Source organism: Electrophorus electricus, chromosome 1 (assembly GCF_013358815.1).
Source record: "Electrophorus electricus isolate fEleEle1 chromosome 1, fEleEle1.pri, whole genome shotgun sequence".
Classification (NCBI taxonomy): Eukaryota; Metazoa; Chordata; class Actinopteri; order Gymnotiformes; family Gymnotidae; genus Electrophorus; species Electrophorus electricus.
In genome coordinates, this window is record NC_049535.1 from 2,652,081 (window position 1) to 2,668,866 (window position 16,786).

At 42.4% G+C, this 16,786-nt stretch overlaps 1 protein-coding gene across 1 annotated transcript in view; it reads left to right on the forward strand.

Annotated features, from left to right (window-relative positions):
• The window catches only part of galnt18b (UDP-N-acetyl-alpha-D-galactosamine:polypeptide N-acetylgalactosaminyltransferase 18b), a 47,828-nt gene extending 36,932 nt beyond the window's left edge, over nucleotides 1–10,896 (forward strand). The window contains exons 8-11 of the mRNA XM_027011615.2: nucleotides 110–247; nucleotides 2,020–2,115; nucleotides 6,245–6,409; nucleotides 10,239–10,896. Coding sequence (XP_026867416.1) covers nucleotides 110–247; nucleotides 2,020–2,115; nucleotides 6,245–6,409; nucleotides 10,239–10,385 — 546 coding nt within the window. The 3' untranslated portion in view covers nucleotides 10,386–10,896. The remainder of the gene's footprint in view (nucleotides 1–109; nucleotides 248–2,019; nucleotides 2,116–6,244; nucleotides 6,410–10,238) is intronic.
• Nucleotides 10,897–16,786: the final 5,890 nt, after the last annotated feature.

The window sequence follows — 16,786 nt, forward strand, 5'->3', positions numbered from 1 at the left end:
GATTCCACTCTGCTCCACCTATTAGAGGACTGTGGTTAATGGAACTGCATTAACACAAAAGAGCCATATCTCTCCTTCCCTTTTTGTGTGTGTGCATGGGTGTGTGCAGGACTCTGGCATAGACATTGGGGATGTCTCGGCGAGGAAGACCCTCAGGAAGAGGCTGCACTGTAAGACGTTCCGCTGGTATCTGGTGAATATCTACCCCGAGATGAGGATGTACACAGACACCATTGCTTATGGAGTGGTGAGCCTGCACAAATGTTACCATTTTGCATGCATGTACAAGACACTGCATGCATGCCTGTGTGATACACTAAATACCCCAAAGCCAAAATGCAGATCGGATGCAGTGGGAGTGCCAGGCTCGTTTCCGTGGCTACAGCTGCCACATGTGCTCGGTGCTGCCCCTTGAAGGTAGAATCTAGGAGCAGCATTCACTGGGTGTGACATCCGTTCCCTGTTCTGGCAGACATGAACCAATGTGTCTTCCCAAAGCCGCTTGGGAAAAGGCGGCCAGTGTTTTTAGTGCAGTGCCACTGGAGCACATTGCTGACCCCCAAATCCCCAACTCCCACCCTGGCTACCAGACACTTCCAATTTGCTGTTCATGTGAAATACAAAATGATCTTATGTTATATTTAAGCTTCTCTGCCAAAAGTTATAATTTGGTCTGCAAGTCAGTGTGGGTGTGCAAACACTTGGCTCTGTGGGGACGGCCTGTTCGTTTCACGCCTGATTTCATCTTACGTGTTTTTGCGGCAGAAATGAAAAGGGGGAGATGGTGTGGAAAGTGGGTCAGACTTATTAAAAATAAATCTGGGAGTAAAGAGTTCAGAAATAACTCTTGCCCTCATTACTCCACGACTTGTCAATCAAGCTGGGAGTTTGGGAGTCAAATGCAGAACGTTAATGCATGGTCACGCTAATAGGTCACACTAATGCATGGTCATGCTAATGTGCGTTCATGCTAATGCGTGATCATGCTAATGTATGCACGTCCAAACAGAATACAAGTGCAGAAGACAGTCGGGCAGAAAACGTGTAAAATTAACGTGCCAGAGAAGGCCATGCCCCCAATGGTGTGCCCTCTTGTTTAAATATGGTTTTCCACATTGATTAAATTAATCACTGGTTCTTTCTTGGAGTTGAGGCTTATCACTAGCTCACGCTACACTGCAGGGGGTACACTCACTCTAAAAAGCGTCATATTTCAGTAGACCTCCCATATGACGTGCCATTTTTCAGCAGCGACTCATAGAGCGGAGGTGTAAGGCAGTTTTAAGGTGTTCAGATGGAGACGTTATACCTTCTGAGAGGTTACGAAATTTCCAGCCTCAAGTAAAGTATTATGCGATTCTGGCAGCTCAAGGGACGACTGTGGCAAAAGTGGATGTTTGCAAAACATCCTTGAGCAGATAATGCATCTTTACAGTACTCTTACATCTGAAGAAATGCGTTTTAAACTCCAGGCCAAGAGCACGGAAACAAGCTGTTACTATGCAACATGGTAGCAATCCTGACGATCTTTTAGAACTTAGACAGGAAAGGACAGCAAGATGTATGCCAGAAAGTGGTCTGGCTCCCACAGCCACCCTGTCTCTCAGCCATCAAATTCCTACATGGGTTTAACTTGACCTAAATAAATAAAAGAAAAGCATGTCTCATCAGTTAACAATGATTTTTAAAAGAACATGTCGACATTTGGAATGCCTTTCCGTCACTGTATATCTGCTCGAACGTGGTGAAAGGATGACTCCATTATGTCAAACTGTCAATGTTAAACTTAAATGTAGAAGAACGTTATTTTGGTCGATGTAGAATTTAGCAAAAACAAATTGAGGACCTATTCACTAACGACCTTTTGTTTTATTAGTAAACATATTGTCTGTTATTACTGGAAAAAAAACACATGTATTTTTAGTTAGTACTGCTTCCAAACCTTTGACCTGTGGTGTATGTTAATTTGAAAGGGCTCTGTTCTCTATGACCATATCATTATTTTTGTCTTCCCTGCAGCTAAAGAATTCTCTGAGGAGTGAGCTGTGCTTGGATCAGGGCCCAGACACAGACAACGTCCCCATCCTGTACCTCTGCCATGGAATGACCCCTCAGGTGGGCAGCCCTGCTAAGCCTGTTCTCATTGCCTTGCTCTGTTCCAGCAACCGTGACCATTTTCTCTATTGAAAATACTGCAGATTTCAGCGGCTTTCCAATGGTGCATGTATCTGTGGTTATCCAAGCATGCATGCATCCAGGGCTTTCCAAGGGTGCATGTATGCAGGGCTTTCCAAGAATGCATGTATCCATGGCTATCCAAGGATGCATGTATTCAGGGGATTCCAAGAGTGCATGTATCTGTGGCAATACAAGGATTCATGTATCCAGGGCTTTCCAAGGATGCATGTATTCGTGGCTAGTCAAGGATGTGTTTTCAGAGGTTTTCAAGGAATTAATTTGGCCAATTTTGATATGCCCCCTAGAGACTACTACCTGGGCGAGTAAGGACTAGTTCATTCTTCCTCCATGACACATGTATCCCATTATCATCCTTTCATGCTGCTCCTCGTGGTATTTGGTAGGACAGCTAAATGTGCTCACTGGGACGGAAAATTCCAGTTATTGTCCGTAACTGAACGGATGAACACAACTGGCTTCCATAGCTGTGGAGAGAGGGACTAGGCTGTCCTTTTCAGAGAACTGGGTCAGTGGGGCCAGTCACGCTCTCCTGCTCTTCGGGCCACAAACGGCTTGTCATCACCGGGATTTAATATCAGGTCCTGGCAATATCAGGCACCGCTCAGGAGCCCAGTCTTGTTTTTGTAGTACTGTACTGTACTGCATGTAGGACCTGTTCTCTCACAGGGCCCCACAGGAATGTTGGGTAGACTACCTATCCTAGGAATGAAATGTGGTGAGAGGTAACATTTTTCATGTGTTTAGCTGATCTGATCATTTAACTGATCTACTTATCATTTCTTTGTTTTAACAGGAAAAAACACTCTGGTGGAACCGATTCAAACACAGCCATAGGAAGACCCTGGTATTTCTGCCAGTGTTCACAGAGTAATAGCATGTTTCACAAAGAACAACACCAGTTCTTTTGCTCTGCCACTTTACAGTGGTTTATCTCCAACCACAAAACATACCAGATCCTGTTTATCAAAGCCCTCCATAGCATCTGAGCACTATATATTCAACTCTGCAGGTAGTTGTCCAGGTCAAGAGTTTGGCTTCTGTATTTGACATTATTTAGGCAGAGAAGAAAATCCATTCGGAGTTTCAGAGCCTTGCCGTCTGGATGAAACCTTTCCTCTTTGCTTTCCGTATCTCATAAACACCTTGAATCAGGATGCCTCATTGTCGGGTGCATTCGCCGACACCTCATGGAGCTGGTGGAGTTATTAAAAAGGTGTAGCTCTGCCGGCTAAGAAGCTGAACCCTCTTCACCATCTCTCATTTCCCTCACAAAAGACACATATTCAAGCTGCTTCTCCAGAACCCACTCCGGCGCTGACTTTGCTCGCTGTGAGACACCCAGGGCCCTGTTTGTGCACCTGAACAGCAGGGAGGGAAACAAAAGCACCTTGAAAACATCTTGCAACAACATGGAGGTTCTTTGCTGAGAGCGTCTCAAAGCACAGCGCACAGAGCACACAGTGGAGGCAGCACTATTCCCACAGAGATTAGGTCAGACTTCTCTCTCTCTGTCTCTCTCTCTCTCTCTCTCTCCCTCCCTCCCACTCTCTCACTTTCTGTTCTCCCACTATTTTTCCTTTCTTTCTCTCTCTCTGCTCACTGTGGAGGTGGTGAGATAGCTAGGGCTGTTCAGCGCAGATACGTCCCAGATGCTGGCTGATATGGGCAGGTGGGCAGCTTGCTGGCGGGTTCTGCCAGGAAGCCCTTCTCGACAGCGCCTCGGATCGGTTCAGGCTGATGTGCAGATACAAGTCTCTCTGACAAGCATTGCCGTGGTGGTAGCGTCGAGGAGTTGGAAGAGGAGCAGGTGTTTGTGTATATGAGAAACTGCTCAGCTAAAGGGAGATTTCAGGTGAACTGGAAGATAGTGGTAGCCTCTCTCTTGGTGGTGGTTCTGTTCAATAATCATCTTGCAAAGGCAGGCGGCAGTGGCCTCAAAGCTGGTTGTAAGTCTCTCTTGTGTATTTCAAGCTCAGAAATGAAAGACGGAGTGGTGCCAGGCATGGACTTCTTTAGTTTCAATGTTGTGCTCTGACTTGGTTGTTGACTTTGAGTTCGTGTGTTCTGGCTTGCCCAGTTGTTGTACTGAATACTGAATAATTGTTGTACTGAATAATTTTGAAAATGTCCTGTCTCCCGTAGTGTTCCAGAAGCAGTTTTTTGTATGTTCCTTTTCATTCAAAGTAGTCAGGACGCTGTCGTCATTCTGCACTTTCCACGTAGTGCAAGTATTCTATCGCCATTTTGTACTTTCCTCCTAACGCAATATTCTCCGCTTCAAAGGGTTTGATCAAGGCCACAGAAATGACCTGGTTCCTTTGAAAACCGCTTACCATCATAGCGATTCACATATTGTCCACAGAACAGCTTCACAGGCTTAAGCACTGTTCTCCAGCTACACAGTCATCCTGATAGTCATCAGAGATGATGCTTTACATGCATAGCAGCTTTTTGGTGACGTGACCTCCCAAATCTGGATCTTGGCGATTATTTGAAGATTATTATTTATCATCTGAGAATTACTCATCTTTTATACTTTGCCCTTATCTGATCTGTACCTAAATGACCTTCTGAACTTTTCATAGCATGCATATTTAGGTGGCATCCTCTCAATTCTGCGCTAAACCGTGGTTTCATTAAACTTGGTTATTAACTGGTGAGTTGGTTTAGGTGTGTTTGAGTAGGGAAATCAACCAACTGCGCTGCAGTCTAACCTCAATCTGGAGATGTGCATCATTGATCCAGATGCAGCTGAGCGTGTACCTTTTCATTTTCTTTCTGAAGTGTGTCACAAGTGGTTTCATGACTTCATCTGTGCCCGGCGCAGAGCGAAGGACATGTCTCCCAGATGTTACACTGCACATGCACAAACACACACATGCACACGCGTGCGCACACACACAAACACACATGCACACACACATAATCACATGCAGGCACACACACGCACCATCCTTGGTCTCTTCATTCAGCAAGTGCATTCAGAGTGGCTGCACTATGATGTCATCTGCAGGGGTTGTTTATGCCTGTGTTCTGGGTGATCTTTTTCTTCCTGCACGGATAAACATGGACCAGCAAAAGAAACAGAAAATCAAGAACATAATTACAGTTCCCTGACATGTCTGATATTACTACTTAGGATATGACAGAATGTAAATAATATAAATATCTGTATCAGTTAACTCACAATACTATTTTGCACACACAGCTACGCTGACAGTAAAAAAAATTGTGGAGGTTTTCACAACATGCGTTCACAGCACTGAGATAATGTGAGACGGAAGCGTATTTGTGGCTGCAGTCACCTGCCGAGTGTTTATTTTTTCTGATGGATGTTGTCATGGCTACTGATTTAAAGAGTGGACTGCTCCAGTTTTAGTGCGGTGTATTTAGGCCAGTGGGGATCATGGTGTCTCCAGTTAACCTATGTGAGAGCTTGTGCTCATTTCTGTCTGCAAAGCCTGTCTGTGGTGAGCACACTTGCCTTGGCATTTCTCACTGAAGCGTTGAACTCTGGTGTGTACTTTAATGCAGTACATTATTGTAATTGACAGAGGTTCTGATGTGGCTAGCCTGTGTATGAAGTGTGCTTATACTGCATAAACATAATGTCATATTAAGTGGTCGTGGCTAATGATGGAGGTTTGCTGCAGTTGAGTGGAACGCTGGATTGTATTTTGATGTTTTGTGCTACCATTTAGTGATGCATTTAAGGTCCCTGTGTTCTGCTTCTGTTTTTGCGTCCCTGCCTCTACACCACATTCACAAGCAATTTTATGTCTCCGTTATGCACCAAATGTATTTACCTGTTTCATGGTTCCTTGCTAGAGGGAGAAATATCTGTTTACTTCTTTTTGACATGGCTTGCAGCACATCTCATTTGCCATCGGCACCAGCCTGTGCTTTTAGGTTTTTTTTCACATTGTGCTCACGGAATAGACAGCCTACAAGGTAGCAGGCTTTCTAAGAGTCCTTTGTCGTTTTTGCCTTATGCTCCGGAGTATCTGATTTCCAAGCCGAGCTCTTGGCGCATTCTGTCTTTCAGAACGTCTACTACAGCAGTGCGGAGCAGCTCTACGTGGGCGTCCTTAGCCCGACCATCGACGACGATGACAACAAGTGCCTGGTAGACGTGAACAGTCGACCCAGGCTGATCGAGTGCAGCTACGCAGTGGCTAAGCGCATGAAGCTCCGCTGGCTTTTTACTCAGGTAAGAGGAGCCACTCGCAGGACGGGATCGTGGTGGGGCAGTTGTGCGGGACCAATCTCTACACTCTGGAGGTCAAGTCAGGATGGCACGAAGTGATTATAAAAAAGTTTGCCGATGCCCAAAAAAACAAAACATTTTTTAAACCCAACAACTAAATCGTTAGGTAATACGGCCAGAGGAACTTGGGCTACCCTTTGAGTCTTGGTTACATGCTTCTCTCTTTGAGTCTCGGTTCCTCTCAAGGTTTCTTCCTCGTGCTCTAGGGAGCTTTTCCTTGCCACTGTCGCCCTTGGCTTGCTCACTGGGGGCTTGGACTTGGACATTTGTAAAGCTGCTTTGTGACGACATCTGTTGTAAAAAGTGGTATATAAATAAATTTTGATTGATTGATGCTTTAACATAACAATCCATAACAAATAATGCAATTATTTAATGCTTTGATAATTGTGGTAAAGTCATAAAATTGTTTTGTAGACATTAATAAATATTGCAATTTGAGCTATTACAAATGTACCTATATTTCTTTGCAGTATTATCTATTTACCTACTAAGGGGATGGCCAGTGATTTTTGCTCGGCCATTTGTGAGCTTGACTGACACTCGGATGCACAGAAAAGATGCCCTTTGTTCCATAAAGAACACCTTGTCCTTTTTTTCTGTGAGCATAGCACTTTAGCTTAAATAAGAGTTATTTATAAAAAAAAATTTAAATGTGAGAAAACCATGTTGCAGTGTTTCTTTACTAGTTCACATATGAGCTGCCCCATGCCTGTGTATTTACAAAGTTAATGTGTTTAATAATTGAGACTATAGCATTTATTAATGAGTACAAAGCTAAGAAAAATTAAATGTATTAAAAGTATTCAAAACGTATTAGAATACTGATTAAGTTCCTATTTATTAGGGTCTGTTTTTATAAAGTTCACCCTCCCTAAAGAGTTCATCACTTCACATCCAACAGCCAAAAGCCACACTGTGAAAACAAACTGGGTTGCAAGGAAAGAGAAAATGAGCTGAGAGGAGGGTCTCTCGGGTTGAAAGGATGTGTGCTCAGTGGGGGACGCTGGGAGGGCTTGTTCCTGCCGCTGATGCGGTCCTCTCTTTAGAGCGTGTGGTTGGCAAGCAGATAGAGACTGGGTTCACACCTCACACACACTCTGACATGCTCATCACCTCCTTTCAGCTATGAACTGTGATCGTGCATATTGGCCTCCCACATCCTCATCAAGTGCTTGGACCCCAGAACATTGCTGCATAAAGGAGGCCACGATAGGCGGGTTGAGTCAAGGTGCGAACCACAGGTGCAATTAAAGCTGTTTTTAAAAGGATGAGCTTTTTGAACTGCCAGTGTCTGGGGACTTTTAGACTACAAAGCAGAAAAACAGAGAAGGAAGAATGGGGACTGTGGAAATAGAGCTAACACAAGATAATGAATTTTAACGCCATTGATTGTACCGTCTGGCTTGCATTAGACAAGGGATTTGGTGTTTGCTGATTAAGGTTGTGCTATTTCAGAGAGAGGATAAGCATGGCATTTTTGTTTGGCTTTTTTTAGTGTTACCATTCATTTGTATTTGCATAACCAAATATATTATTGTAGGATCTTTTATCCCAAAGAAATTAATGTTTACTGTTATAGCTTCTTGCTGATAGTGTATTAAATTTAAACGTATTGTACCCATCTTGTACACACACTCTCATACCCTTGTACACCCCTCAACACACACACACACATACACGTATGCATGTATCAGTGGATCAGTGAGGTAATGGAGTGCTCCCAAGTTAACTGCTTACCCCTGAAGTTGAACCTAGAGCAATTATTATAACAGCCAACCAGCAGATTCTTTATTACAAATCAATGTGTTGGTCTGGCACTCCTCCACACACATTTCGTCAGGAGAGAAGCCCGGTGTAGTCTCAGGTAGCCTGCCACCAGTAAACATAACCACTTCAATTAATCAGGCTCCAGAGTGAGTGCTAAAGCAGTTTCACATGCACAGAAACACTCATCAAAGAAATTTCTTAAAGATACATGTTTAACTAAAGCCAAATAGGAAATATTTAAAAGAATCTCACACTGAGCATAAAGGTTTCCATTTACAGAAAGCATGTACTTCATTGAACTATGAATCACAGGACTATTTATACTGTGCATGTGGTCCTCAAACCTTATTTGGTGTGGTTTCAGTATTTGAGCAGAAACTTCAGCTTGGTTGTTGGCTCTTCTCATACCATGTGTAGACTCGGACGTGGTTTTACTGTTCTCCAGGCTCAGCTGGAAGCTGAGCACAAGTGGTATGAGCAGAGGGCACAGAGTGCAACACATTCAAATATTTGAATTCTTTTGCATTTGTCCACACCTGCTGTGTGTGCAGGTGGAAACATTTTGCCTTAGGTAATTTCATCTGGCTTATGATGTGAAGTACGCCATGAAGCATGGCAAATCAGAGTGGAATTAGGCTGAAGTGAAAAATATATCCAGGGAAATAAATATGCCTGTGAGTGCAGTGAGCAGAGAATATTTCTGACACAACTGTGATGGCAAAGCAGATAATATTACATCTCCATCTGATTTCTTTTGTTTGTTGTTTTCTCATGAGTCTAGACACATCCTTAACAGTAGATGGGCTCCATGGACTTTTCTAGAAATAACAAGCCACGGCAAACATTTTCATATGGGACCCCTAGAAACATTGCCCTGGGAAGCATTTTCTTGTTTCCATGTTTGCTTTCTTTTTTACACCATTGTTGCCTTTGTTTGGGTTGTTTTGAATAATTATTGTTGCCTTCTCCTTTTTCCCCGATCTGATATATACTGCATGTTGTATATGAACAAAGTCCCAATACTACAAATGAATCAAGCTTTGATTTTCTGCCTCAGACTGATTCATCGTCCTTCATATGATGGGACTGAGTGATTAAAAACAAATTACACAAAGAAATTATGAGCTTTATCATTACATTGGTGCATTGAAGCAGGCAGCCATTTCGTTTAGCGGGCTGAACCACGCTAAAATTGTATAAAGGACGCCCGTATATTCCATGCACCAGAAGTTCCCACATTGCTCATCTATGGTAAAAATATAATTAAATACCCTTGTGGTGAACAGATAAACTAATACTTAGGAACACAGCTGTTAATCAGACTGCTAAATGGACCTCCATGTAGTATGTTTCTGTTATGTAACACTGCCCTCAGTGTCCTGTAAATGCCTTGTGTGCTGTGATGCTTGAAATGAAGCTTGCTACACCTGTGGTGGGGGTTGTGGATGAGCTGGTTACCTGAAAGCAGGTCCCCTTTCACTGATATGGAACTCCTCTGCTAGCTTCCAGACACGGTCATGGTGTCTGGTCTCGATCCCGCCTTCTCAAGAGCCCTGATGCTAGAACTGTGGGCTCCTCGGTCTGTGCTGTGTGAGCTGAGAGGACTGCCAGGGGAGAGGCAGACAGTGTAAGGCCTTTTTGTGTAAGCCCTTTTCCACAGGCCTGGGAACAGTGGTGTCTCTGCCTCAGGCCCTTAGCCTTCGCTTTGATACCGGAGCCTCCGACTCTGGTATCCCTCTCTCTCTGCGGAATGGGTAGAGTCCGCGGGACACACGCAGCGAGACAGGCAGAAGGATGAAGGGGGCCAGGGGCGAATGTGATTTGCTCAACATGCTGCCCGTCTGGAAAGTTTTGGCAGGAAGTGTGTTGGCCCTGTACTTTTCCGCTTTGTTTCCACTCTCTCCCACTCTGTGGTGCGTGGAGATCATAGGAAACGTGAGCCGGAACGTTTGTGATGCCGTGTGTATTCAGTCTGTCCTCTTTTTTTTTGGTCTGTTTCCAGGGAGGCTCCATACAGAACAGGAAGTCAAAGCGATGCCTTGAGCTCATGGAAAGCAACGACAATGAGTTTGGATATCAGCTGATTCTCCAAAAATGCACTGGACAGAAATGGACTATCACCAACATACTGCCCGGTAGCACCTTATAAAGGGATCAGAGTGAAGAAAAGCCAAATACAGTACACTGGACACCATTGAGGGGACCTGCTGAGTGCAAGGAGACCAAAATGCAGCTGGATGTCTCTATTTGAACTTGGCATCATATGCTAAATGTTAAACATTTTTTCCTAGCTACTGTACATGTGCAAAAGAATCGGCCATGTTGGGCAGATACTGCGTTGTGCATTTTGAAGTTTCACACTGTTCTATTTGTGCAAGTCATTCTTGGGTTCGTCTTGACTTGAAAGTTTGACTTGGGCCCAGTGCAATGGTGTTTCTGGACTGGGCCCATATTTGCTACTGTGTAGCAAGCTTTGGCAATGATTCTTGCTGTATTTCTTTTCTTCTAGTGTCTCAGGTTTGTAGTTTGAGATTATTTTAAAAATCAAGCTGTACATTTTGGGGACATGTCAATATGTTGAAATATATATAGAGATACAATCAACTATTTTATATCTTTATGTAAATATTCTCAGTATTTATAATATATGGCATTAAAAGAACAGGTGATGAGAAAATGAGCTGCAGTTGTTTATTTCACTTACACATTATCTTAATTCATTATCTTAATAAGTCTCATGGGAGGTGAAGAGTCAGTATATTGTTGCATTGCAATGCCTGTCAGGTGTGTGCGGCCTTGCGTGCTGGTCAGAGCATGGCTGGCAAGGTGCAGCACTTAATGTCTCATCCTCTGCAAAGCCGAGTTCTACGGGCAAATGATCACAGGTGAATTAACAGGTACAAAGTCTGAAAATGATCACAGGTGTTTTAGCATGTTATGAAATGCTAAGTGTTTCATAACAGGCTATGTAGATTAAGCAAGCAATACCTTTTGGCTGTGTGGGCACTACATTGTACCTCCTATATTCCATAGCAATTTTTATTCATATTTTTTATTTTTAGAAGAGTGCTTTTGTCCCTGATGATGTACTTACACTTTTCACATCGCAGGAGTGCCATGCTCAGATTCACCCTGGTTTTTCTCTTCCTCGCGCTCTCTTGTGTCTCGTGGGTAATGGGCAGGGGGGTTGACTCAACACTATGCATTACCGTCTACGCTCCTGCTGGAGCAGAGGGACTTTGGCCATTACATTAACATGCACGTTGGTTTCCCGCGGCTTCTCCTCACCACAGCAGTCAGGGAGCTGCATGCTTTCACGGCCACTTTAAGTTTCACCTTTTTAGCTCCAGATGGATTTTCAAACTTGTTTCCATCTTGTCAGTGCTTGGCTAATGATGTTTTAAAGAAACGGCATAACTTTGTACGGAAAAAAAAAAAATTCATGCTTCATTTATTTTCCAGCTTCCCAATTCTGAATAACATGTGCCCTTTGATACTTAATTAGCACGTGTCCTCTTTGTACCCTTGAAGGGTGTCTCATTTAAAAACAAGATTTGTTTGGCCTTTTTTGAATTTTTCATGATCTCGCTAGGAAGATGAAAGGTGTTCAATGAAGAAAAATGAAGAAGCGTCATGTCTTGCTGTTTGCATACTTACCAGCCTGTTGACTCTCCAAAATACAGAATTCAGATTACAGAGAAAGCACGGATGACCACACTCAAGAAACAAATGAGCAAGGGGCTATTGCTATTCACATCATTCTTTTTTATACATTATAATGCAGTCCTGTCCTCAACATCATTCACAATTGGTGCATATAAGTGTTGTTTTAAATATTCAGTGTCATGTGACTTTCACAAGATTACACTGAGATAGACCCACAACAAATACAGGCTGCACACATTTCCACAATCCCAAAGAAAATGCTTTATAAGAGGGGAGAGATAAATTCCTAATTATCTAAGACAAAAAAAGTGAAAGGTTAAAAAAAGGTGAAGGCTGGTGCCATGGTAACTAAAATGGGAATCCAAAAAGCTTCCTGTTTTAAAATCTGGTTGCTGTCCCCACTTCTTTCAAGTTTCTATACCAGTTCATCCATTTAAAAGCTTGTACATTATGATTTGATTTATAATGTCTGGCCACTGGGAAATGAAGTTCCTTTCTTGTGATCTTCTAGCTTGTAGTGGTCTTGATGTCTATCCAATGCAGCCAATCGAACATAGACAAAATAAAAAGTAAACAACATTCATATATGTTATGCATCATATACATTTTAACTGGAAGTTTTAATTTCATTTAATCTTATACTAGTTCTTGGATGGATGAAAGAACTGGTTTTCACAAAATTTTTACTCACAGCACATTGCATGTGAGGAGAACAGCCTGGAGTGACTGGAAGTGTTGACTTGTTTCTTAAGGTAATGTACCAATCTGTCATTTAAAGTACACACTCTCCTAAATGAAAAAAGAGGGGGCTTTCTAAAAACTTGTGAAAGTTTTTAAAATATGCCAGTGCTGCAGACAGAGAGTGTTAGATAATTAGGAATTGGCCTCTCCCCTCGTCTGAAGCTTTTTCCTGAAGCCTGAAGAATGTGGAAATGTGTAAAGCCCGTGTGTGTTGCACTCAACTCTTCACCTGGGTCTGTTTCGGTGTTAAATTTGATTGGGTGACAGTCATGTGACATTGAGTAATTCAAACACCTGTATGCAATATTTTTGAATGGCATTCAGGGTGGCAGGAGGCATGTCCGCCTTACAATAAATAAAAGAAAAATGATTTAAACAGCAATAACCTCGTGCTCATTTGTTTGTTGCACACGGCCGTCTGTGCTTTCTCAGGAAGATGAAGGGTGTTTTCAAGCCTCACTTGGCCTGCCACAGCTCAGGGCATGAAAGCAGTGTCAGCAGTCCTCTCTGATCTACGCCTTTTAAAGACTTATGGAATCAGTATTTCATTCAGCCATTCCACTTGCAAGTGCCCTTGTGGAGACAAATGACTGTAATCTGTCTCCTTCCCTATGCATATGATGACATACCCCTTTAACCCCACAGTCCTGTCTCAGCAGTTGTGCTGCTCTGTCTGTCCATAACCAACGCTGAGGACTAAGCCAGAGGACTACTGGGTGATTGCATTATTTCATTTATATTTATACATTCTATTCTGTTTACACTTATACATTATATTTTATGTCCACATTTAGGAAATTATCTTGTATGTGATATTTGTTGTTATTTATTTGATTATTTGTTGTAATGATAACATTGGCACCTGCTACAGTTTATTCTTGGTAATATGATAGGGAATAAAATCAATGTGAAAAGAAAAGAAAGAAACATTAGTTGCACACATCATGACTATTGAGTGAAATCCACATTTCATTGCTGTGAGGGCACTTAGCTTTCCAGATTCATGCAGGCAGAGCTTTTATCTTACTCTGGAATCAGTATGAGGAGAAAAATACAGGCAATAAGATGCATAAAGCAGCTAGCAGTTTCTCTACTCCCACCCAGATATATATGATTCAGGTGTCCCTCTGTAGGGAGAGTGGTGATGAAAGAGTCAGGGCACACACACACACACACAGTGCAGCCCCTGAGGCAGCGGCAATACCACCAGACCAAACAGAAGAGGAAGACAGATATTTCTGGCACACACCAAGCTGAGCACGAACTGGGCTTTAAGAGCAGCGGGTCTGGCATTGCGGAAGGATGCAGCACTTAACGTAGGGGCAGTTCACTGGCTAGGCGAGTCGGCTGCACCTGGGACTCCAGCAGCTCAGGCATGTAGCAATCTGTCTAGAAGCAAACATCCTCAGCCTTCTTAAACAGACAGCACGTTTCTGGCATTATTTGTTAATTAGTTGATTAGTTATGCATAATCTGCCTGGAGCATTTGCTCAGCAAAATTTGCAGATATCAAGCCATACTGTGGGATATTTCAAACATCACTGTCTATAGGTATTAATCTCTAAATTACCTTCACTGCATGTCTTTATGTCCACAGTTCCTCATGTTCCCATGGTTACTGGGCTTCAGTCAGTGATGTTGTAGATACCCCAAGGCATCATTTCATATAAAGGCTCTTAAACAAGCCTGACAACCTTCTGATATTTTCCCTCACATAAGATTAAAGTTTGACCTTTTAGACGTCTGACCTTTTAAGGTTACTCGTGAGTGCTTTAAGATGTCCTGAAAGACTCTCTGGAAGCAGTGTGTCTGTCCCTGTTCCCTGTTTCCCTGTAGCTACAGTCAATATTCCCAGAAATACTAACATACTAACATTTCACAGAGAGTCTCTGACTTATTACATACTTATACTGCAGAGTACTTAGCTGTGTTGCTGAAGTTTCTGTCGAGTAAGTAGAATACTTTCCTTATTCTGTAGTAATGCGTCTTAATTAACAATGCAGACTGGTAAAAAGCCTGCTGGAATATATATTAGGTACAATTGTGTGTGTGTGTGTCTGTGTGTGTGTGTATGGTAACTACACCGCATTCCACATTATTATGCAAATTGGATTTAAGTGTCATAAAGATTTAATTTATTGTTTTTCAATTTAACTCATGGATGGTATTGTGTCTCAGGGCTCTTTGGATCACTGAAATCAATCTCAGACACCTGTGATAATTAGTTTGCCAGGTGAGCCCAATTAAAGAGCCCAATTCTTAACTACTTAAGAAGGACGTTCCACGTTATTAAAGAGGCCACAGGTTTCAAGCAATATGGGAAGGAAAAAGGATCTCTGCTGCCGAAAAATGTCAAATAGTGCAATGCCTTGGAAAAGGTCTGAAAACATTAGATATTTCACGAAAACTTAAGCGTGATCATCGTACTGTGACAAGATTTGTGGCTGATTCAGAGCACAGACGGGTTCATGCAGATAAAAGCATAATGAGGATGGTTTCTGCCAGACAAATTCATCGGATTAAGAGAGCAGCTGCTAAAATGCCGTTACAAAGCAGCAAACAGGTATTTGAAGCTGCTGGTGCATCTGGAGTACCATGAACCTCAAGGTTTAGGATACTATTCGGCCACCCCTAATCAGTGCTCACAAGCAGAAATGGTTGTATTGGGCCCAGACATACATGAAGACTAATTTTCAAACAGTCTTGTGTACTGATGAGTGCCGTGCAACCCTGGATGGTCCAGATGGATGGAGTAGTGGATGGTTGGTGGATGGTCACCATGTCCCAACAAGGCTGCGATGTCAGCAAGGAGGTGGCAGAGTCGTGTTTTGGGCCGGAATCATGGGGAGAGAGCTGGTAGGCCCCTTTAGGGTCCCTGAAGGTGTGAAAAGTATATAGAGTTTATGACAGACCACTTTCTTCCATGGTACAAAAAGAAGAACTGTGCCTTCTGTAGCAAAATCATCTTCATGCATGACAATGCACCATCTCATGCTGCAAAGAATACCTCTGTGTCATTGGTTGTTACGGGCATAAAAGGAGAGAAACTCATGGTATGGCCACCATCCTCCCCTGACCTCAACCCTATTGAGAACCTTTGGAGTATCCTCAAGTAATAGATCTATGAGGGTGGGAGGCAGTCATATCAAAACAGCAGCTCTCGGAGGCTGTTCCGACATCCTGCAAAGAAATTCAAGCAGAAACTCTCCAAAAACTCACAAGTTCAATGGATGCTAGAATTGTGAAGGTGATATCAAAGAATGGGTCCTATGTTAACATGTAACTTGGCCTGTTAAGATGTTTGTTTGTTTGTTTTTTTAAATAGCTTTGATTTCAGTAAATGTGACCTCTTAATGCTGCAAGTTCAACAAATGACCATTTTCAGTTCTTTACAACCTATAACATGTTTTAAAACTCTGTTGTGCATAATAATTTTGAACAGTGCATTTTGAGTTTCTTTATTTTTTGAAAAAATACTGTTATCAATAGCAGGTTTGTTCAATAAAATTCGATTTATAATCTAACGGTTGATGACTTGAAAATTATAGTGACTGTCATTTGCATTGACCATTTAGGAAAATCAGAGAAAAATATCATTTGCATAATAATTCAGAATGCAGTGTAGTTTGTACTAAGCTGTGTTTGGAGAGATGCTTAGAGTTAACTGAGGCGCCAGCCCTGCTCCACTGGAAGTTATTAAGGCATTCTTCAGCTAACAACAGAGAAAAGTCATGAATTATATTCAAAGCCATTCTATAAAATCAGCAGAATAGAGATGCCAGGGCCTTGACTGCTTAATGACTATTTAACTATTCCCAGTTCATTTTTGGAGGATGGAAGGTTGAATATTTAATTTATTTAGTTATATGAATTATATGATTACTGGATTATATGATTGCAACTTTTCACTTTCATTTGACTACAATGCACTTTGACTGGCTACTCAATGTTGGCTAGATTCTTTGAAACTTTCTTAGCAGCTGGGAATCACATATACCAGATGGTATAGCTAAACTAGTGGCTTAGTTGCTTGTAATTTCTAACTATTCCTTATATGCTGCCGTGTCATTTAAAATAATTGCAGTGCAATGGCAGGGACGCATGACCACATCCTCACTGATATTAAATGCCTGCAAGTGTGGA